This window comes from Stegostoma tigrinum, chromosome 6, assembly GCF_030684315.1.
Source record: "Stegostoma tigrinum isolate sSteTig4 chromosome 6, sSteTig4.hap1, whole genome shotgun sequence".
In the NCBI taxonomy this organism is placed as follows: domain Eukaryota; kingdom Metazoa; phylum Chordata; class Chondrichthyes; order Orectolobiformes; family Stegostomatidae; genus Stegostoma; species Stegostoma tigrinum.
In genome coordinates this window covers 90,697,510-90,720,819 of record NC_081359.1, presented here as the reverse complement: position 1 = coordinate 90,720,819, position 23,310 = coordinate 90,697,510, and the positions used below count along the sequence as shown (strand labels likewise).

At 41.8% G+C, this 23,310-nt stretch overlaps 1 protein-coding gene across 6 annotated transcripts in view; it reads right to left on the bottom strand.

The window, feature by feature from the left end:
* LOC125453699 (F-BAR and double SH3 domains protein 2-like) overlaps nt 1–23,310 on the bottom strand; it is a 238,588-nt gene that overhangs the window by 35,539 nt on the left and 179,739 nt on the right. For all 6 annotated transcript variants that reach the window (XM_048533585.2, XM_048533589.2, XM_048533586.2 and 3 more), the window contains 2 exons: nt 4,865–4,999; nt 1,088–1,171 (listed from right to left, as the gene is read on the bottom strand). In XM_048533585.2, coding sequence (XP_048389542.1) covers nt 1,088–1,171; nt 4,865–4,999 — 219 coding nt within the window. The remainder of the gene's footprint in view (nt 1–1,087; nt 1,172–4,864; nt 5,000–23,310) is intronic.

Below are 23,310 nucleotides of genomic sequence, written 5' to 3'. Positions count from 1 at the left end.
GTGTGTGTGTCAACGTACGGATTGGCTTGAATTGTCAAATAAAGTACAGGCCGAAAGGTGCCTGGAGCCTAGATTGTCATGAAGGAATGAGAGTACATGGAGGTGGGTAGGGGTACACAGGATGGCAGTGTTATATAAGGGGTCCATAGGATAGGTAGAGTGACATAAGGTGACATGGAGAGTACAAGATGGCATATATAGGGCATTAGGAGTACGTAGGAGACAGGGATTGTGAACATGAGGGCTGGAGAGGTGTCTTCGGTGTGGATTTTGTTTTATTACAACTGCATTATAGTGACGTGAACTGAGGCAGGCCATGCACCTAGGCCGTATACGTAACTAGGAAACTCTGTTCTCATTTAATTGTCACCCAACCCATGTCCCAAGAGTCCCCGCCATCCCAGAATGAAATCTGACATCCGGGCAATTTTTCCAAGATATGGTCTGCGAAGCTGAAATGTTACTTGTGAACTATTCAAATGTATGAATGTACGTAATTTTGGCAATCAATTAATTATTCCAAAAGGGAATAATGGTTGTGATAAATGACTAGATTTATAAAGTATGAATGACTCAATCTTTCAAAATGTTTTTAATTCAAAAGGCCAGGCCAACAAGGATAATGCCTTTGCTCTTCAGCAAATTAGTGCCACATCAATGATACCTACCTGAGAGACAGAGACACAGACAGAATGAGACAGTGACAGACAGGAGCGCATGTGAGGGACATACAGCGAGAGACAGGGACACACAGCGAGACAGGGAAGGAGGGAGGGACAGTGAGCGAGCAAGCCAGCCAGAGAAAGAGGGAGGGAGGGAGAGTGAGCAAGGCAGAGAGGGAAGGAGAGTGAGCAAGACAGAGAGGGAGGGAGAATGAAAGACAGAGACAGACTCAGTTTAACATCTCAGCCAAAAGATGACACCTCTGATGGTGCAGTTCCTCAGTGCTATACTGCATTATTGGCCTCGACTTTTGTACTCAAGTGTCTGGAGCAAAACCTGAATCTACAAGTTCTGATTCATAGCTATCACTTGTGTTCAGTTATTGAAAATTAGAGAATAGCATAACATGAAATGCAATGCAAACCTTCACCCAGTCTTCCATGTCACCATCTTCAATTACTTCCAAGAGTTCATGTTCTTCAATAGTCAGCTCATCTGGTTGGTTAGCCTTCAATAAGCAAACAGAACAAACAGTTATCATGTAGGTCAACTTGCAAGTGGTGCAAATTAAGAGCTTCATCTAGGTCTTTCCCAGATTGATTACATTTTTAAATCTGTTTCACGGCATGAAGTGAAAAATAAATGGTGATGAGGACAGCCTTAGATTACAGGAGCATACAGACCAGCTTCTTTCCGAAGAAGGGTCTAGGTTTGAAACTTTCCTGCTCCTCTGATGCTGCTTGGCCTGCTGTGTTCATCCAGCTCTTCACCTTGTTATCTCAGATTCTCCAGCATCTGCAGTTCTTACTATCTCAGAGACCGAAGAGCAGCTGGACAAACAAAGAGTTGATAACGATCAGGCTGGGAGGATGAATAGTTGTTAATAGGGACTATTAGTGACTAACAACAGGTGGTATGTAATGGCAGGCGATGTGGTAACAAGGTCTGGTATGTGGGGTAGGGGACTGAGACATGGAAGAGTTTAGGCCCTAAATTATTGGATATGGAGTCTGGAAGGCTGGAGGGTCCCCAAACAGAAAATTAGGTGTTGTTCTTCCAGCTTGCATTGAGCTTTGCTGGAACACTGCAGCAAGCCAGAGACAGATGTTGGAAATAGGGTGGTGCATTAAAGTGGCAGGCAACAGGTAGTTTAGGGCCTTTTTTGTGAGCAGAACGTAGACGTTCTGTGAAGCAGTCACCCAGTCTGCTCTTCGTTTTCCCCAATTTAGAGGTGACTGCATTGTGAGCAGCGAATGCAGTAGACTAGATTCTGGGAAGTGCAGGTCAAAGGTGTGTTTGGGCCCTTGGATACTGGGGCGAGAGGAGGTAAATGGGCAGGTGTTGCACCTTGAACGGTTACAGGGGAAGGTGCTGTAGGGCTGTGGTGAATGGAAGAAGTGTGGACTAGGGTGTCCTGGAGGGAACGGTCCCTCCAGAAGGTGGGCAAGGGAGGGGAGGGAAGGGGAATATGCGTCTGAAGCTTGCAACAAGTTAGATGTTCTAGAGTTACAAGTCGAGGTGATTAGTCATGATATAACTCATTACTGAGACATAGTTGCACAGTGATCAGGACTGGAAACTAGTTACTTAAGGATATTCAGAAAGGGCAGATGAGAAGGAAAAGGAGGTGGAGTTGTGCTAAAGGTACAAGCTAAGATCAGTATATTAGCAAGGGAGGATCTCAGATTGGAAGAAAAATGTGAGTAACCTGTTTGGCAGAAACAAGAAACAACAAGGAGCAGGTTGGGGTTATTTACAGACCATCAAATAGGACTGGTAGTGTGGACCATGGCATAAATCATGAACTATGAGAAACTTGTAATATGTGCAACAGAATAATCACTGGCGACTTCAATCTGCTTATAGATTGGGTAAACTGATTGAGCAACAAAGCCATAGAGGATGTGTTTTTGGAGTGGTGGATGGTTTTCTAGTACAGTAGATTAAAGAGCTGACGAAGAACAGGCTGTTTTGGATTTAGTGTAATACAAAGAAACAAGTTAATTCATAACATGTAAGAAAAAACCTTTAAGGATGAGTGACAACAGTGATAGAATTTTACATTATGTTGTAAGTAAAACCGTAAATATAATAACAATTGTTGTAAATCTGAGGATTGAGAAATGTTTAGAACAGAGCCAAACAAGATGAAGAAAATACTAAGGAAAGGACAACAGAATACAAATGCAATCTAGCAAAGAAAATATAAAAATTGACTAAAATATTCTACAAGTATGCAAAAATGTAAACATTTGGCTAAGATGAGTGCAGGAAAAGTGGCGTCAAGAGATTTTATAGAGGAATAAAGGAACAGTAAAGAAACGAAATGATTGCTTTCTGTCGGTTTTCACCTGAGGATAGTATGGGAAATCTCCCAGAATTAGAGACCAAAATGACATGGGAGAATGAAGAGTTGAAGGCAACTTGTATTGGTAAGAAGATTGTATTGGAGAAATTAATGGAGCTGAAAATTACCACGCTTGCAAGAGTTGATAGTTTGCATCCCAGGGTGTTGAAGGAGATAGCTGTAGAGTTAGTCGATTCATTTGGTAATTATCTTCCAAAATTTCATAGATTCTGAAATCATTCCTGCAGACCTGAAGCTTGCAAATGTCCCTCCACTTTTTAAGCAAGGGGCAAAGGGAGGCCGGGGTTGGGAGTTGGTGGTGGACTTGGGAACGACAGTCCTGTCCACCTTACATTGCTGCTAGGGAAAATGATAGATTCTACATGATAGAATCTGTGATAAACATACACTGGATAAAAATGATCTGATTGATTACAGTCAGTATGGATCTGTGTTTGACAAACATATTAAAAGCATTTTTGCTGATGTTACTAACAAAATTGATAAAGAGGAGTCAATGGACAAGGCATAATTGGACTTTCAGAGGCTTTTGATTAGGACACCCACAGGAGATTAGTTAGCAAAATTAAATGATATTGGTAAGAGGGAATGGTTAACAGGCAGAATCAGAGTGTAGGAATAATTAGGTTATTCTCACTGTTGGCACACGGTGACTAGCAGGGTACCACGACAATCATTACTTGAGTCCCAGCTGTTCATAAAAAAAAATCAATGATTTGGATGAGGGGACTGAATGCAACATTCCCAAATTTACAGATGATATAAAGCAAAGCAGGGACATATGTTGTGAGGAATATATAGAATGTTTTCAGGAGGAACTGGATAGATTTAGTAACTGGATAAAAACATAGCAGATGGAATATTAATTGTAATAAGGTAAGGGCATCCACTTTAGTAGAAAGAAGATATACAGAGTATTTTCTAAAAGGTGAGATATTGGAAAATGCCCAAAAAGATGGTGGGCACAGAGTCATTGAATATTTTGAAGAGGTAGATTCTATTCATACAAGGAGATGAAAGATTATCAGAGACAGGAAAGAATGCAGATTTGAGGTTACAATCAGATTGGCCATGATTCTACTGAATGGTAAAACAGGCTTGTGCAGCTGAATGGTTTACTCCAGCTTTTAATTTGTATATGTGTATAGTTGTAATTCTGATATGGCCTTTTCACAGGTTGGGTACTTGAAAATGGCAGTGGTGGAACAGTGATGTTCTTGGATGTGGCAGCACAATCAAACTTGTGTTTCTGGAAGCCCTATTGATGTAAGGCCAGAAGAAGCAACAGGAAAGCAGGAAGCCCTCAGGCCTGCAGCAATGTTCACCAGTAACTTCATCATGAGAGGGGGCCACTGTTGAGGCAGGTAAACAAGAATGGGAATAGATCTGACACCTCTTGCAAATGTTAGACTGAAGATATTACAGCTGGGGGCGGGGGGGGCCTGTTGTGAAGGGGGTTCTTTACCACGCAATTTGTTTTTTGCTACTCTGCCAGCCATTTGTCTTCATGGTGTCTTTATTGGTGCATGAATCCTCCAGCTCCAATGGCCTTCTGTGGCTGGCTTCACTTGTGTCAGGGGCTCTTTCCAGTGTCAAGAAAATTAGAAAATACATTGGCAACTGAATCCTTGCATGGTGTAACTGGCTGTCTGGCTCAGTTGAGTTGCCAGCTTACTTCCTTGTCCATCTCAGAAGTTATCCAAACAGTAGAAATGTGTCAGAAAGGCATCTCATTAACTTCCATGGGTCTGGGAAAATTTAGCCTTTTGACTGTAGTGGAAAATAAAATCACATTTCACTCCATTCTCAAATATATCTTTCATATTTACTGACCTTATATGAATAGAGCACTTTGCAAGTAAGGGGATACATGCGCAATGTGCCAGAAGGACTTGAGCTGCTGTCATCGAATACATCCATATTGTCCTCATATTCCTCACCATCATCCTTTTCAAGATCCAGAGTGCCCTGCATAGAGCATTAAAAATCACAGGCTGTCAGTTATCACACCAATCCACTGATAAAATCGTGTTTTACAATGTGTCACTACTGAATACTGGTAAAAACAATAAAAAAATTCACCTACTTTATTAGTTACATACCTGGGGAATAAACAGATTTTTCCATTAGTTGAGCTTGCTCCAATATTATGTTAACATGGCATTTTTTTTCCAATCTTACTTCCCATCTTTTTTTAAATGCTGCCATATCCCTAATATATATTTCTTTTACAACAGTTCAAATACTTGACATCCATGCATTTCTACGTTAGCTCATTTCATAGATTTGCAAGTAGTTGCGTGAACAAAAAATTCCTGGAGTAGTTTTGAATTACCTTAGCTTGAATTGAAGATTAATCATCCCTTGTCACGAATGTGTCTATGGTCACCAGGGTTCTAAGTTATTATGTCTATTTTCAGTTAAATATTAGGGCCCTTGGCAAGACCAACAGGAGCATTCCACAACTGCCATAAAGGAGTTGTCTGTCACAGTAAATCATTTAATTGTCTGAAACACAACCAGATCATCCTTATCATTTTGTGTCAAGCTATTATAATCTAAATTTACCCAGTATTCCATTAAATCTCAGTTCTTTCGTCTTAGATTACCCACCTGCTGAATTTTCACCAAGTCTCATTTGTCCTTCCTAAGTTGCTGTACTGAAAATCTATCACAATATTGCAAATATCAGTATCCTCAACAACAGAGGAGTTCAGCACATCAGTGGAAAAGATAGGGCTGTCACATTAACACCAATCTTCTGCTAGTAATAAAGAATGGATGATCCATCTTGGCCTCTTCCCCATGTTCCCAGCTTCTTGGATGCCAAGCTTCAGCCAATTTGACTTATTCCATGAAATATCAAGAAATGGCTGAAGGCACTGGATACTACAAAGGCTATGGGCTCGAACAACAATCAGGCGATAGTACTGAAGATTTGTGCTCCAGAATTTGCCGTACTCCTAGTCAAACTGTTCCAGTACAACTACAACACTGGCATCCAGTTGACAATATGGAAAACTACCAAGATATGTCCTGCATTGAAAATAAACAGGACAAATTCAACCTGGCCATTAGTGCATCATCAGGCTACTCTTGATCAGCAGTAAAGTAATGGAAGGAGTCATCACAGTGCTAGGAGCCAGCAGTTATCTGGCAATAACTTGTTCAATAACACACAGATTGGGTCTCACCAGGGCTACGAAGCTCCTGATATGATTACAGCTTGGCTCAAACAGAGACAAATTATAGCTGACTTGCAAAGGGGACACAAGAGAACTGGTTCTTGACATCGCTCCCACATTTGGCCATATGGAATCAAGGAGCCCTAGCAAAACTGGAGTCAATGGAAATTAGGGATTTAGGGGAAAATTCTCTGCTGGTTAGAGTCATAACCAGTTCGGTTGTGGTTGTAGAAGGTCAGTCATCTCAGCTCCAGGGCAGCTTTGCAGGAGTTCCTCTGTATAGTTTCCTAGGCCAATCATAGCATCACTACAGTGTAGAAACAGGTCATTTCACCTATTGAGTCTACATAGGCCCTCTGAAGGGCATCCCACCCAGGCCCATTATCCCCATAACCTTGCATTTCAAATGGTTAACCCACCTAGCCTGCACATCCCTGAACACTATGGGCAATTTAGCATTACCAATCCCCCTAACCTGCACATCTTCAGACTGTGGCAGGAAATCCACATAGACATGGTGAGAATGTGCAAACTTCACACAGTCGACTGAGGCTGGAATCAAGCTCCAGTCCCCAGCACTGCGAGGCAGCAGTGCCAACCACTGAGCCACCACGCCACCCAAACATCTTCAGCTGCTTTTTCAATGACCTTCCCTCCATTACAAGGTCAGACAGAGAAGTTCACTAATGATCACACGATGATCAGGACCAAGTGCAACTCCTCAGATACTGAAGCAGTACACAACGGAATGGAGTAAGATCTGAACATTGTCCAGGCTTGGACTATCAAGTGGTAAGTGACATTTGTGTCTCAGATGTGCCAGGCAATTACCATCTCTGACAAGAGAAAATGCAACCATTGCCCACTGACATTCAATGGCACTTTTATCGTTGAATCCCACACCATCAACATCCTGGAAAGTTACCTTTAGCCAGAAATTGAACTGGACTCATCACATAAATACTGTGGTTACAATAACAGATCAGCACCTCGGAATCCTGGAGTGAGTAACTCACCTTCTGACTCTCAGAGCTTATCCTATCAAAAGCCATAATTCATGAGCGTGATGGAATATTCCCCAATTGTCTGGATGAGTGCGGGACCTACAACACTCAAGAAGCCTGACACCATCCAGGACAATACAGCCTGCTTGACTAGCACAACATCTACAAACATTCACTCCCTCCACCACTGATGCTCAGTAGCAGCAGTATGTACCATCGAAAAGATACTGCACAGCAAAACTTGACCAAGGTTCCTTAGACAGGATCTTCCAACCATTATCAACTAACATTATCAACAACAGGACAAGGGCAGCAGATACAGAGGAATACCACTGCCATCTTCTCTTGTGGGAAGTGCTCTCAAAAATGGGCTTTGGGGAAGGAATCCACAATTGTATCTGAATGCTCCACGTCAGTCTTGATTCATGGGTGGGAATCAGAATTTTTTTTGATCAGATATGGAGTCAGCCAGCGTTGCCCACTCTCTCCTACCTTGTTTATACATTGTATAGGATCTTTTGCCTAGTCCTTCAGAAAGGAAGTGAGCCTGAGAGGGGTGACCATTCCAGACAGCAGAAAGCTGCAGGTCAAGGCCTCCCTCTACACGGGCAGCCTCACTGTTTCTACTTAGATTCACTGCCAGTACGCAGACTCATGAGCTCATGTGACTCACTCAAACTGACCTCAGGAGCGAAGGTAAACTGAGGCAGGAGTGAGGTTATGTTTTTGAGAATTGAGCCAACGGATTCTTTATCCTTTTCACTGTCAGGTAAGGTAAGGTGCCGGGAATATGGTTTGGATGGACCAGGTTTGTGTGCCAAAATTTGGGAGGAGTGTATTGCCAAGATGAGGGTGAAATTTGACAGACAGAAAAATCACACCCTTACCACTGTGGGTAAAAACCTGTTTGTCAAGTGTACGATACTTTCAGAGTTGTTGTATGTGATGCAAGTTTGGCCTGTTCCCCAAGCCTGCACCACTGCTCTCTCCTGAGCCATCTTCCACTGCAACTGGATGTCAAAGATGGACTGTGTCTGTGATGCTACTATGTAAAATATTCTAGTTTGGGGTGGGGGTGGGGGGCAAACAGGCCAGGGAAGGTGTGTCCAATGCTGTTCTCATCCTGATAGCTGCCTTTGTGTGTGGCTGCCACAAGCTGTGCATTGACCCTCAGGACACAAACGCCAAGCATCTGTATATACTGAGATTCTACCTGTCTCTGGTTTTGTGAAGAGTGGGTATAGCCTCATTGTCACGTAAGAACCAGTTCCATATTAGGGAATGCATAATAATTCCCATGACAACTGTCCAAAATCTAATCAGGATTAGCCATATTAGCCAATAGACGTTCTGAAATGCAGCTAGTTTTTCTCTCTATTTTCAGATCACTGGAAATATATTAAAATGTATTAAAGCAAATGAAAATAAAGAACACATCCATCTTGTCAATTGTTAAGTAAAGGTCTGATTATATTTTTGATTAAGCTCATGAAATATATCTGAGTTAACTGAAATGATTTATTCATGCGATGAATTTTGACAGCATGATATTTTGAGGGAAAATAGAATCCTACAGAAATTTTGCCTTTACCATGTTCAAATTTTCAACGATTAAAAAACTAAAGGATATAACCTACAGGGGGCAGACAAGACAATAATTGTGGAACAGCTGCAAAGGACTGAAACAGATATGGTACTCCCAAAGAGTTTTCAATGATTTCAGATGGAGATTACTTGAGTGAAGTGTTGATCAGAACTCAAGTTCAAGTTCAAGTTCAAGATGACTTGCCTTGATGTTTTGAGGTGAAAAGTTACACAAAGACCTTGTCTGCCAATTGAAGTGGATGTAAACGTCTCCTTAGCATGACTGAAAGCAAAACATGAAGAACTAGCCAAAATCCATATCTTAACCATCAGGGAAAACATATTAACTGGGAACATTCAGCTCATTCAAAGATAGCAAGAACTGCAGATGCTGCAGTCTTAAATAACACAGTATGGAGTTGGAGGAACACAGCAGTCCCTACCCAAAACGTCAACTTTCCTATTCCTCTGATGCTGCCTGACTTGCTGTGTTCCTCCAGCTCCACACTGTGTTATCTCTGACTCGAGCATCGGCAGTTCTTAGCATCCCTGGGGATGAAAGGGAGGCTTGGACATGGGATGAGGTCGGGGGTGGGGAGATTTTAAAACTCGTGAGTTTTGAAATCTCCCACCATCCCCTGGCGTCATCCCAAGTCCAGTCTCCCTCTCATCTCCGTGGCCTGACACAACCTGCCCATTTTCTCTCCCACCTTTCCGACACTCCCATCCCACCACTCCCTACCTGCATTCACCTATCACCACCTCACCTTCCTTCCCCTTCTCCAAACTTCCTCTATTTATTTCCCACGCTCTTCACCCTCTCCATTTCTGAAGAAGGGTCCTGACCTGAAATGTCTGCTTTCCTGCTCCTCCGACGTTGCCTGGCTTGCTGCGTTCCTCCAACTCCATTCTGTACTATCATCATTCAGTTTATTGCTATTTTTGGGATTTTGCCACCATGTAAATTGATGTTACATTTGACAACAAAAAAAAGTGTCACACTAAAAGTAACTAATTAGATTGTGATGTACCTTACTATGTCCTGAGCTTGTGAAAGGTACAATGCAAATGGAAATTAGTTTGCTTTCTGACAATGAATGTTTAATTATTTGAGTTGTTGCGTCATTGACTTTCCACTCCATTGCATTCTACCTTCATAGGTGCATTGGAAATTATAATGCATTTTCATAGAATGTACTATAAAAGACTAGAAGATTTAATCATTTAAAAAGGCTTTTTGCACAATACCTGTGTGTGATTAAAATATCGTTTTAAATCATCTGTACTGTCCATGGAATAAGACCTACACATTATAATCAAACAGATGGGCTGAAAGATTAACCTTTAATGGCAGATTGACAACAGAAATACTAAACAGATGCTTATGCTGAAACTCTGAAATCTGTTCTGTTTTACCAAGTGCGTGCGTCACTTTCAGTTAGTTCTTCCATAAACACAGCTACAAGTTTGGGAAAAAATTCAGGAGGCATGCACTTGTTTTGCCTTTATGATTACAGTGAATGAAGAAATAATCTGCTCATTTTTAAATACAATCAATATTAGAATTTTGTCTACATTTATGGTGGTATTATTAGCACTGACAAATACAATAGATATTCTGAAGGCAAAGAGAAAATCCAATGGCCTTGTAGGTAATTAAAATATGCTTCCAGTTTGAAAATCTATGAAGTAACTGGAAGCATTCAGTTTTAGAGATAATAGGAACTGCAGATGTTAGAGATCCGAGATAACAAGGTATAGAGCTAGATGAACACAGCAGGCCAAGCAGCATCTTAGGAGCAGGAAGGCTCACGTTTTGGGCTTAGACCCTTCATCAGAAATGGGGGAGGGAAAGAGGTTTCTGAAATAAATAGGGAGAGAGGGGGAGGCGGATTGAAGATGGATAGAGGAGAAGATAGGTGGAGAGGAGACAGCCAAGTCAAAGGGACGGGGATGGAGCCAGTAAAGGTGAGTGTAGGTGGGGAGTTAAGGAGGAGATAGGTCAGTCCAGGGAGGACGGACAGGTCAAGGGGGTGGGAGGAGGTTAGTAGGCAGGAAATGGGGGTGCGGCTAGAGGTGAGAGAAAGGGTAGGTGAGAGGAAGAACAGATTAAGGAGGCGGGGATGGCTCTACACCTTGTTATCTCACCATTCAGTTTTACTTGTTATTGTATAACTTTTATGAAGAATTTATTTTGCATCAATAGCTCCTTGTATATAATTTATAAGCACCTTTCCAGCAACAGAACACCCTAATGCTTGACCGGAGCTTGTTAAAGCACAATTGGACACTGTGCAACATAAAGCAATATGAGCACAAATGCCCATAATCTTAATTGAGAGACAGATATTGAGAAGCAACTCAAAGCAGAATGGACAAATAGAGGGATAGAGGGGTTTTCTGGAAGGAATTTCAGAGCTAAGGGCTAAAGCAGCTAAAGGGTCAGGACTAATTAACAGTGAAGCGATTAACATTTGAGATAGTTATGTGGCAACATTAGATGAGAGAAGTTATTTCAGGGAGTTGTGGGGGCTTTTGTGGCACAGTAGATTGTTGCCACCTCTGAGCGAGAAGGCCTGAATACAAGTCCCGACTGTTGCAGAAGTGTGTCAGAAGATCTCTGACCAGGTTGATTAGTAACAGGATCAAAGGTTACAGAAGGCGGCAGGAGAGTAGGGATATGAAATGCATCAGCCGTGAACAAATGAGCTATTTTGCTTCTGTACCTTCCAATTAGAAAATATCTATTGAAATCAGAGGGTTCTAAGGCCAGAGAAGATTGTAGAGTGTGTAAGGGGTAAGATCATAGAAGGAATCATAGAATCCCTGCAGTATGAAAGAGACCATTTGGCCTGTCAAGCCTGCACTGACCTGCCAAACAGCATCCCACCCAAAGCCAGGCACCTAGCCCATCTCTGTAACCCTGTATTTACAGTGGCCAATCCACCTGGCCTGCAAATCTTTGGACTGTGGGAGAAAGCGCACAGACACAAGTAGTATACGCAAGTCACCCAATGCTGGAATTGAACCAGGATCCCTGGTGCTCGAAGACAGCAGAGGTAACACTGAGTCATCATGCCGCCCCAAGGACATTTATACAGACATAATTCAGAGTCAGAGTCATACAGCACAGAAACAACTCAACCAAGCTGACCAGTTTCCTAAACTGAACTAGTTCTATTTGACTGCACTTTGCTTATATCCATCTAAATCGTTCCTATCCATGTATCTGCTCAAATGACTTTTAAATGTTGTAATTATACTCACCTCTACCAATTACTCTGGCAGCTCGTTCTATATTCTGACCACTGTGTGGAAAACATTGCCCCTCAAATCCCTTTTGAAACTTTCCCCTCTCACCTTAAACCCATATGTCCTTTAGCCTTGAACTCCCATATCCTAGGTAGAAAACATTGGCTATTCACCTTATCTACATCCCTCATGATTTTATAAATCTATAAAAGGTCATCCCTCAGCCTCCAATGCGCCTCGGAGAAAGGTACCTGCCTATCCAGCCTTTCCTTATAAGTCGAACCCCCCAGTCTTGATAGCATCCTTGTAAATCTTTTTCCCTTTCCAGTTCAATAACATCCTTCCTATAACATTGCGACCGGAACTGTACATACTACTCCAAAAGTGGCCTCACCACTGTCCTGCCGAGCTGCAACATGACATCCCAACTCCAAAACTCAATGCTCTGACCAATGAATGCAAGCGTGTCAAACGTCTGCTTCACCACTTTGTCAAACTGTGATGTTACTTTCAAGGAACAATGTACCTCTCTGTCTGACAACATTCCCTAAGGTCCTGTTCAGGCCAAAGTTCTGTTAATTTTGTTATGATCTTGGAGAAGACTAGGAACTTTTATTAAATAATTACAAAATACCAGTTATTTACCAAAAAAATGAAGCCACAAATTTCCACAACATAAATATAGAAGAATTTTTACTGTACATGAGTCAAACAAATCAAACATTTTTTGGTCAAATTGGCCACAGTTTGCCTGTTTAACTTGCATACATTCTGGATGTTAGAATTTAGGAGTTTATCTAAGGCAGTATTAAACCATAAATTATGTACTGAATGGTAGATACAACTAAAGCAGATCTTCCAGATCCCCAGCGTCTGCAGTTCATGGTTTTCATTTCTTTGTTTCATATCTTTACAGATTAGCTTAACAATAATTACACCACATGGGTCCTCAAATTCATAGAACACAGAACAGTACAGCTCAGTGCAGGCCCTTTGGCCCACGATGTGCCGAACTTTCACCCTAAACCTAAGGTCGATCGAACTTCCACTGCTACTTAATACTATCATCCATATGCCTAATAGCCGCTTAAATGCCCCTAATGAGGCCGACTCCATCACCCTCTCCAGCAATGCATTCTACACCCCTACCACTCTCCGAGGAAAGAACCTATCTCTGACATTTCCCTAATATCTACCTCCTTTCACTTAAAACTATGTCCCCTTGTAAAAGCTACTTCCATCCTAGGAAAAAGTCTCTGGCTGTCTACTCTATCTATACCTCTGATCATTTTGTCCACATCTACCAAGTCACCTCTCATCCTTCGTCGTTCTAAAGAGAAAAGCCCTGGCTCTCTCAAACTTTCTTCATAAGGCCTTCCCTCCATTCCAGGCAACATCCTGGTAAATCTCCTCTGCACCTTTTCTAATGCTTCCACATCTTTCCTGTAATGAGGTGACCAGAACTGGACACAATACTCCAGATGTGGCCAAACCAGGCTTTTGTATAACTGGAGGATAACTTCACGGCTCCTGAACTCAATCCCTCTATTAATGAAAGCTAACACACCATTCGCCTTCTTAACAACTCTATCCACCTGGGTGGCAGCTTTCAGGGAACTGTGAACATGAACCCCGAGATACCTCTGCTCCTCCACACTGGCAAGAATCTTTCGGTTAACCCTGTATTCTGCTTTCAAGTTTGTCCTTCCAAAATGAATCACCTCACACTTTTCAGGGTTAAAATCCATCTGCCACTTCTCAGCCCAGCTCTGCATTCTATTGATGTCCCTTTGTAACACAGAACACAGCCTTCCGCACTGTGCACAATGTGACCCACTGTCGTCTCGTCTGCAAACTTGCTAATCCACCCTTCATCCAAATCATTTACAACAATCACAAATAGAAGAGGGCCCAGAACAGATCCTTGAGGTACACCACTCGAACTGAGCACCATGTTGAATATTTTCTGTCCACTACCACCATTTGTCTTCTAAGGGTCAGCCAATTCTGAATCCAATCTGCTACATTTCCCCTTATCCCATGCCTCCTTACTTTCTGCATGAGCCTACCATGGGAACCTTATCAAACACCTTACTTAAATCCACGTATACCACATCCATTGCTCCACCTTCAGGCAGGCGTTTGGTCTCCTCTTCAAAGAATGCAATAAGGTTTGTGAGGCACGATCTACCACTCACAAATCCATGCTGACTATCACAAATCAAACTGTGCCTTTCCAAGTGATAATAAATCCTGTCACTCAACAGCCCTTTCCAATAATTTGCCCACCATTGACGTAAAACTAACTGGCCTGTAATTTTCGGGGTTAACAGTGTTCCCTTTTTTGAAGAAGAGAATGCCATTTGCCTCTTTCCTATTTTCTGGCACTATACCCGTGGACAGCGAGGACAAAAAGATCATTGCCAAAGTCCCTGCGATCCCATCCCTTGCTTCCCATAGAATCCTTGGATAAATCCCATCAGCCCTGGGGGAATTATCTATCTTCAACTCCTCAGAATTCCTAGCACATCATCTTTACTAACATCAACCTCATCTACCCTACTTGCCTGTTTCAAAACGTACTCCTCTACAGTTGGGTCCCCCTCAGTTGTGAATACTGCAGAAAAGTATTCATTAAGGACCTCTCCTATCTCTTTAGGTTCTGTGCACAAATTCCTTTTACAATCCTTGATCGGCCCTACCCTTTCTCTGGTCATTCTCTTGTTCTGCACATATGTGTAAAAAGCCTTCGAGTTTTCCTTGATCCTATCTGCCAAGGTTTTCTCATGGCCCCCCCAGCTCTCCTAAGCCCTTTCTTCAGCTCCTTCCTGGATAATTTGTAACTCTATAGAGGCTTTTCCATTCCTCTTTTCCTAAACCTTACATAAGCCTCCTTCTTCCTCTTAATCAGTCATTTGACCTCTCTCTAGAACCATGGCTCCCTTACTCAACCGCATCTTCTCTGCCTGCAAGGGACAAACATATCGAGCATGCGCAGTATGCATTCGTTAAACAATCTCCACATTTCTGAGGTGCTCTTCCCTGACAGCATCTGTTCCAAATTTATGTTACCCAGTTCTTGCCTAAGCGAATTGTAATTACCCTTCCCCCTGCCGTATGTACCTATCCTTATCCATGACTATTGTGAAAGAAACAGAGATATGATCGCTCCCGCCAAAATGCTTTCCTACGAACAGGTCTAAACACTTGGTTCAGAGATAGCAGGAACTGCAGATGCTGGAGAATCCGAGATAACAAGGTGCAGAGCTGGATGAAAGCAGCAGGCCAAGAAGCATCAGAGGAGCAGGAAGATTTTCTGAAGGAGGGTCTAGGCCCGAAATGTTAGCCTTCCTGCTCCTCTGCTGCTGCCCGGCCTGCTGTGTTCGTCCAGGTCTACACCTTGTTATCTCAGGTCTAACACTTGGCCTGGTTCGTTGCGAAGCACCAAATCCAAAGCAGCCTCTCCTTGTGTTCGTCTATCTACATACTGTGTCAGGAATCCTTCTTGAACACACTGGACAAAATCTGCTCCAACTAAACTATTACAACTAAAATGTTTCTAATCAATATTTGGAAAGTTGAAGTCACCCATGACTACCACATGATGACTTCTGCACCATTCTGGTATCTGCCTCCGTATCCGCTTCTCTACTTCTCTGCAACTATTCGGGGGTCTGTAAATCATTCCCAACAAAGTAACTGAGATAACAAAATGTACAGCTGGATGAACACAGCAGGCCAAGCAGCATCAGAGAAGCAGGAAGGCTGACGTTTCGGGCCTAAACTGCTCCTTTCTTGTTCCTGACCTCAACCCAAACTGACTGTAGACATATCATTCTCAAACTGCATTGCAGCAGCTACTACACTTGCTCTGACTAGCAATGCCACTCCCCCACCTAGTTTTCCATTCTCCCTATTTCTTCTCAAGCATCTAAATCCCGGAACTTCCAACAACCATTCCTCTCCCCGAGTTAACCAAGTTTCTGTAATGACCACAACATCACAGTTCCAAGAACCGACCCACACTCTGAGTTCATCCACTTTATTTCTGGTACTTCTAGCATTGCAAACCATCTCGGTGTCCGCAATTACGGTCCATCGACCGCATTTGTTTATAAACCACCTCACTCCCTGTTGTATCTGTTGGAAGACCAAATACCTCATCCTCTGAATTATAAATTGGTTCCCCACCCCCTGCCAAACTAGCTTAAACCATCCTGTACAGCTCGAGCAAACCTCCCTCCCTGGATATTTGTGCCCTTTCAGTTCAGGTGCAACCCGTCCTTACTGTACAGGTCCTGCCTTCCCCAGAATGTGCTCTAATTATCCACATAATGGAAGCCCTCCCTCCTACACCAGGCCTGTAGCCATGTCTTTAGCTGCATTCTCTCCCTATTTCTTACCTCGTTATCATGTGACACTGGTAGTAATCCAGAGATAACTACCCTGTTTGTCCTGGACTTCAGCTTCCAACCTAACTCCCTGTACTCATTTTTCACATTCTCAGTCCTTTTTCTACCAATGTCATTGTTACCGATGTGTACCATGACTGCTGGTTGCTCACTCTCCCCCATAAGGATCTTGAAGACACAATCCGAGACATCACAGACCCCGGCACCCAGGAGGCAACATTCTATCCTTTCATCTTGTTCATGTCCACAGAACCGCCTGTCTGTGCCTCTTATTATTGAGTCCCCCACTACAATTGCTCTCCTCTTCTCTCCCTGTCCTTTCTTTGCCACAGGCTCAGGATCAGTGCCAGAGACCCATCGCTATGGCCTTCCCCTGGTAGGTCATGCCCTCCAACAGTATCCAAAACAGTATACTTATTATTGAGGAGAACTGCCACGGGGATCCCTGCACTGTCTGCCTATTCCCTTTCCCCTTCCTGACAGTCACGCAGCTACCTTTTCCCTGTACCTTGGGCGTGACCACCTCCTTATAACTCCTCTCTATCACCCCCTCAGTCTCCTGAATGATCCGGAGTTCATCCAGCTCCAGTTCCCTGACGCAGTTTTTGAGGAGCTGGAGTTGGGTGCACTTCTCACAGATGAAGTCAGAGCGGACACCAGCAGTGACCCTTACTTACCACATCCTGCAACAGGAGCATGCAGCTGCCCTAACTCCCATTCCCTCTACTCCAGATTTCCAGAAGTAGAGGAAAAAAAACCTTACTTTACCAAACCTCCACACGTGGAGTGTTTCGGGTTTAGCCAATGCCCGAATTTATCTGTTTCTTCCTGGCTCGCGTTCCCTCCACTGAAGCCACTGAAAACAAGAGGGCCGCTGGCTGCACGAGGTCAGCTTTTTATACAGGGAGACAAAAAAAAAAACACCCTTCCTTCCTGTTGGCACTCTGGCTCGCACTGCTGCCACTGAAAAAAAGAGTTCTTCAAAACTGTCTTCCCCATGAAGAAATGGTAGCACCAACAATAGCTTTGTTATTTTCACCTTCTGGATCTACCCTCTTCTGTCCCATTGTTATCCTGGTTATTAAAGTTTAATGGGTACAAAGTGTGGAGCTGGATGAACACAGCAGGTCAAGCTGCATCTTAGGAGCATAAAAGCTGAAGTTTCGGGCCTAAACCCTTCATCAGAAATTCTGATCAAGTGTCTAGCCCAAAACGTCAGCTTTTGTGCTCCTAAAGTGCTGCTTGACCTGCTGTGTTCATTCAGCTCCACACTTTGATATCTCGGATTCGCCAGCATCTGCAGTTCCCATTATCTCTCAACCTTTAATAAGCATCTTGGAGTAATTGGATATTGATCTATCCTTTTACAAATACTGATCAGGTTCAACCCACCAAAAGATGTGGCTTCCAAAACTGTTTTGTTTTCTACAGCAAGTGGGAGCTTTGCTTTAGCTTCTGTTTCCCCATCCAGTTGTCCTGTTCAATTTGAGTCAGCCTCAAAAAATACAAACTTTAAAAGTATAGATTCCCTTAAAATTGGGAGAAAAATTTCAACTAGATGGCAAATTGGTTTGCACATCTGAAACTAAGTGCTTCAGTAGTATGCATCTAATTGGCAGTCTGCACCTGTAAATTAAAGTGAATTGTAATAATTCACTGGGAGCTAAATTCGACAGGGTTCAGCTGATTATTATTCATGAGCTTCAACATTACCGTTAACTCTGTACAGACCCATATATTCAGGGTCATCCATTCTTACAGTACCAATATGTGCAAGAGAAATATTATAGTGTATTTAATGAAGAGAAATGGGGTTTTGCTGTCAACTGAAGACCACACAAAAGACTGGTATCATCTGTTTTCTGCAATGTGTGTTGCCTTTTGATCCAAGCACAGGTGGGTGATTGGGCAAGGGTATCGGGGGAGTGGGGTGGGGCAGGAGTGAGGGTTACAGGGAATCGTGGGCAGTATTAAGAGTAAACAGCTGGATCTTAGTGGGTTTTCCTTCTCCATACCAATTAGACAATAGGTGCCTATGAATCTGGAACTACTGCCAGAAGCCTGTCAGCAAAATATACGAGGTTTGATGCAAATGAAGGGCTTCAGTTGTTGCACTAACAAGAAGGCCTACACAAGCCTCCTGTCACAGACTTAATTTGGGCAATCGCAGGAAAATGTTGGAGTCCCCACCTGCTACCCTTACACCTGATCAAACACACCCCCCTGACATGGGGGAAGAGCATTAAATTACACCCAATGTCTGTGGATTTTTCCACTGAATACGACAAGTTATTTGTTCCTCTTCCCTAAAAGCTAAGGCCTATTGAGAGGTTCTGGAAATTCTTTGAGTACCTTTTTTGGCAAACATTCTTACTAAACTGTATGTTAAGTCAGCAAGAAAATAAATTCCAGATTACTACTGTTTTACATTCAGTGCAAGCAAGTTATCTGGACACAACTTTCTAATGACCCATTCTATCTTAAATGTGTAAAGATTCTATGCCTATCCATTTCACATTAAATGTGCAGCTGGTTGCTATGTACCAAATACATAAGATAGAACGAAATTATTATAAAAGCAAGCTGTTACTCACATTAAAAAAAAAGAGGCCTCTGCCTAACATTTTCATAACAAGTAGCAGAGTCTAGATTTAATGATTCAATTCAGAAAGAATATTCATGACATAAGGAGGAACACGAATAAGTAAAATTCGCTTTGACGGTGTTAATTTCAGAACAGAACCACAAAGTAACTGATTCAAGATCAGTCTGTAAAGTATCATCTACGTATACTGATGAATAGCTCCTATCAATTATTTAACTGGAAATGGCACATAAGAAAGAGGGCTGCACAGTAAATAAATCTTAGACATGGTACAGAGTGGTCACGATAACAAGCAGTAAGTAACTCACTTGACTGCCCAAAGCCTGTCCACTATCTTTTATACACAACTCAGGGGTATGATGGAATACTCCCATTGGTTTTGATGAGTGCAGCTTCAACGCCCTCAAGGAGCTTGACACCATCCAGGAGAAAGCAGTCCTCTTGGCTGTTTGTGGATGTGGGGCCATTCGCTCTCCCCACTACTGATGTTCAGTAGCAACAGTGTGTATCTTCTACAAGACACACTGCAGAAATTCACCAAGACTCCTTAGATAGCACCTTCCAAATCCAGGACTACTACCATCCAGAAGGACAAGGGCACACCACCAACTGCAAGTTCCCGTCCAAGCCACTCACTGTCCTGACTTGGAAACATATTGCTGTTCCTTCAATGTCATTAGGTTAAAATCCTGGAACTTTCTCCCTAATGACATTGTGGGTCAACCTACAGCAAATGGACTGCAACAGTTTGATTAGCTCACCACCACCTTCTCAGGAGCAACTCAGGATAGGCAATAAATATTGGCCCATTAGTGATGCCCACATCCCACAAATGAATAACAAAACAGGAAGTGATTAACAGAAGGGACCACTACATTGTTCAAGCATAAACTGTCTAAATATTGGAAGTGGAAAAAAAAGATGTAGAATTCGTAACATGAATTGCACATTAAATGGCAGATGCAAGCAAGTCAAATCCTACCTAACTTTAAGCGGCCCAGTCAAAATTCAGACTAAGTCACAAAACTTTTTTTTAAAAAATTTCAGCCTTTCTCATGACGGAGTTTAGCTCAGCTCTTCTGTACTGAAGATCAAACTTAATTTTTGACAAAAGCTGCTGCAACTCAGAATGCCTCAACTTCTACTCCACCTGAATTGCTCAATCGCTTCTCATCAGTAGTGTGGATCTTGGACCACTTTTAACACTCCATGCACTGACGTAGTTGTGTCTAAATGCAGTAAGGCCTGGACACCATTCAGACTGGAGTTAATAAGTTTTAAGAACTTATTAAATGCCACTCAGTGAGTACCTCCAGCAAGAGAGAATCTAACCATCTCCTCATAATTGTCAATGGAATTACCATTATTGAATCACTCACTATCAGCAAATGCAGGTTATCCTTGTTTAGAAATCTAACGCAACCAACTTCTGGTTACAAGAGAAGGTCAGAGACTGGGAATTTCAGAGCAAGAAATTCAGCTCCTGACTCAAAGTCTGACCACCTTCTACGAGTAGTGTAACTGAATATTCTCCACCATCCCATGGAAAACAGGTTGCCTGACAGCACCTAATTTATCACCTTAAACAGACATTGTCACTCCCTCCAATGACAAGTGTACAGTGGCAGCAGCATGTACTGTCGACACAGGACACGACTGTGACTTGTCAATGCAACAACAAATCTATGACCATCAGGAACATGGGTTGACAATTCTTTCCAATTGAACAGCTTTTTGAAGAATATTTTAAAGAAAATATCATATTAAAAGAAAACAAAAACTACTGGGAGTCACAAGCCAGAAAAATGCAATTCCTACACCAAATACTTGACAATTTGTTAAGCTTGCCCAATAAAAATGCACAATTTTCGTATCCAATTAAAGTATACCTATTGAACCTCTGTATCAGTAGCAAAAAAAGTGAAAGTGGAATAGATAGAATTTTGAATTATCATTTTTAAATTCAGAAGCTGTAATCTTGTAAGTGAGGCCCATGCTGAGATGATTAATTAATTACCAGGTTTTAACTCCACAGTCGTTATCAGTTTTGACCAATAGGATAGCATTGTTGTGAAAGGAACAATGTTTGGTTTTGCTTGATCATTCTCCAGTCCAGCAAGTTCTCTTCTACCCTAATAAAATTTGTTCTGTACAATAAAAGATTATTTATTCCAATTAGATTTCCGCTGTGTTGCTAAACAAATCCAAGTGTCTGATATTAGTATTTGCTTTTGTTCCAAACAAACTGTTGCACTTCTGGCAGATGCCATAACTAAAGATAAAGCTGTAACAATTTAAAATAACAGAAATTAGTTGATACATCTCCACTTGAGTCAGAAACCCAGAAAACTGCATTATTTGTCAAGTTAAAGATGAAAAATTTGAAATCTCTAGACAGAATAAACATATTATCTCTAGAATTTGCAGACAGATGTTTTTAGCTCATCATTAAATATACATATATGTTTCAATGAAACAAGCATAAATGTCATATTAAATATAATGCAAAGGGCAAACTTATTTAATAAAACTGCACAATTATGCAACTTACAACATGTCTGTGGGCCCCTTTTGAGCTCACTTCAGGTCTTATTTCTGTATGTGCTAGAACACATGAATCATAAAAAGGTTACAGCACAAAAGAAGACCATCCGATCCATCATGTCAATGTCAGCTCTCACTAACTTTGCTAGTTCCATCCTCCTGCAAATTAAGATAATTAAACAATTCCTTTTTGAAAGCCACAATTGAATCTGCCTTCATTATGCTACACCAGATAATACATTCCAGATTCTAAGCAATTTGTTTGCAAATATGTTCTTGTACATCTTTATCATTAATTACAGCCTACAGAATACATCCGGCAGTGTAATCGTATCTCTATTTTCTCTTAACTTTAAACAATAAGATCCTGCCATCGGCTCCTCTCTGATTCTCTTCCTCTAGCACCCTATTACTCCTTATTCAATACTTCAATCTATCCAATTTTCCTCTATCTTACCCAAGCACCGTGTATTCTGATAAAATTAGTACCTAGTTCTGCCCTTTCTTTCATGCCAGGTGTCAGCTATTGTCATATCTTTATCCTTGCCTATAGTTCATCAAACCTTACTGATAATACTGCATTCACTTATTTGTGCTATAAACCTAACTTAAACACGATTGCATTCCCTATTTCTCAGACCCTTTTCTAACATCATACTTTTTTTTGTTAACCCTAGGGCTATCTGTCTTTTCCAATTCTTTGTGCATCTTGTTTTCCCTCTGTAATGTTAGACTCTGGTTGCAACCTTCTGACAACTTAGTTTAAGCCATCTCCGACAGAACTTGCAAACTGACTGCAAGGAAACTGTTGCTTGGCCTATATGGCTCCAGTTGACCACATCTGAAAAATTAAAGTTTATTACCAGCACAAAAGACAACAAAAAAAAAGAACTTGCTTTGATAAATTGCCTATCACAATGTCAAGAAGCATTTCTGATGTGTGTTGAAGTATTTTGAACATAGAAAACTCATTGTTTGGCATAGAAGGTCCCAAAAATGACACCAAGATTTGTCTTAGTTACATTTGTTAACCCTGGATCTTTAAAAACATTATATACCATACAGTCTATTACTCTACTTGAGAGGAAAGACGCAGCTTTGGTTCAATACCTCATCCAAAAGATATTGCCTTCCGACAGAACAGAATTCTCTGAGTACTATACTGGAGTTTTAACCTTGGTTTTGACCCTCGGAATGGAAAGAACACTTCTGATTTGGAGGTGAGACTGCTGCCAAATAAGTAATGCACTGTCCTGAATAACATCATCAACTAGTTGATAATGGGAAGTCGCTGACAGCAAAGAATGCAACTTGTATGCCTGACTGCGGTAGTGTACTAGAAATCGAGCATGTTATTCCTCGAGTCATCACAAAAGTTTACAATTTTATCAAAAGTACACAAAGACCCCAGCATACCTGTCAGATTGCCACAGGTTGCAAGATACGGACCAGGTTTCTGTATTGTATAAGAAATGCTATTTATCACAAATACATACTTTCTGGCTACAAACAAACAACTATAAACTGTCAAAATGTAACTCTAGTGGTAGGGCTCTTGTGGCACAGTGGTAGTGTCCCCAACTCTAAGCCAGAAGGCCTAGTTCAAGTCCCATATGCTCCTTAGGTCTGTCACAACACCACTGGCCAGGTTGATTAAAAATATCAATATCTTTACAAATTACAAATCTAACAC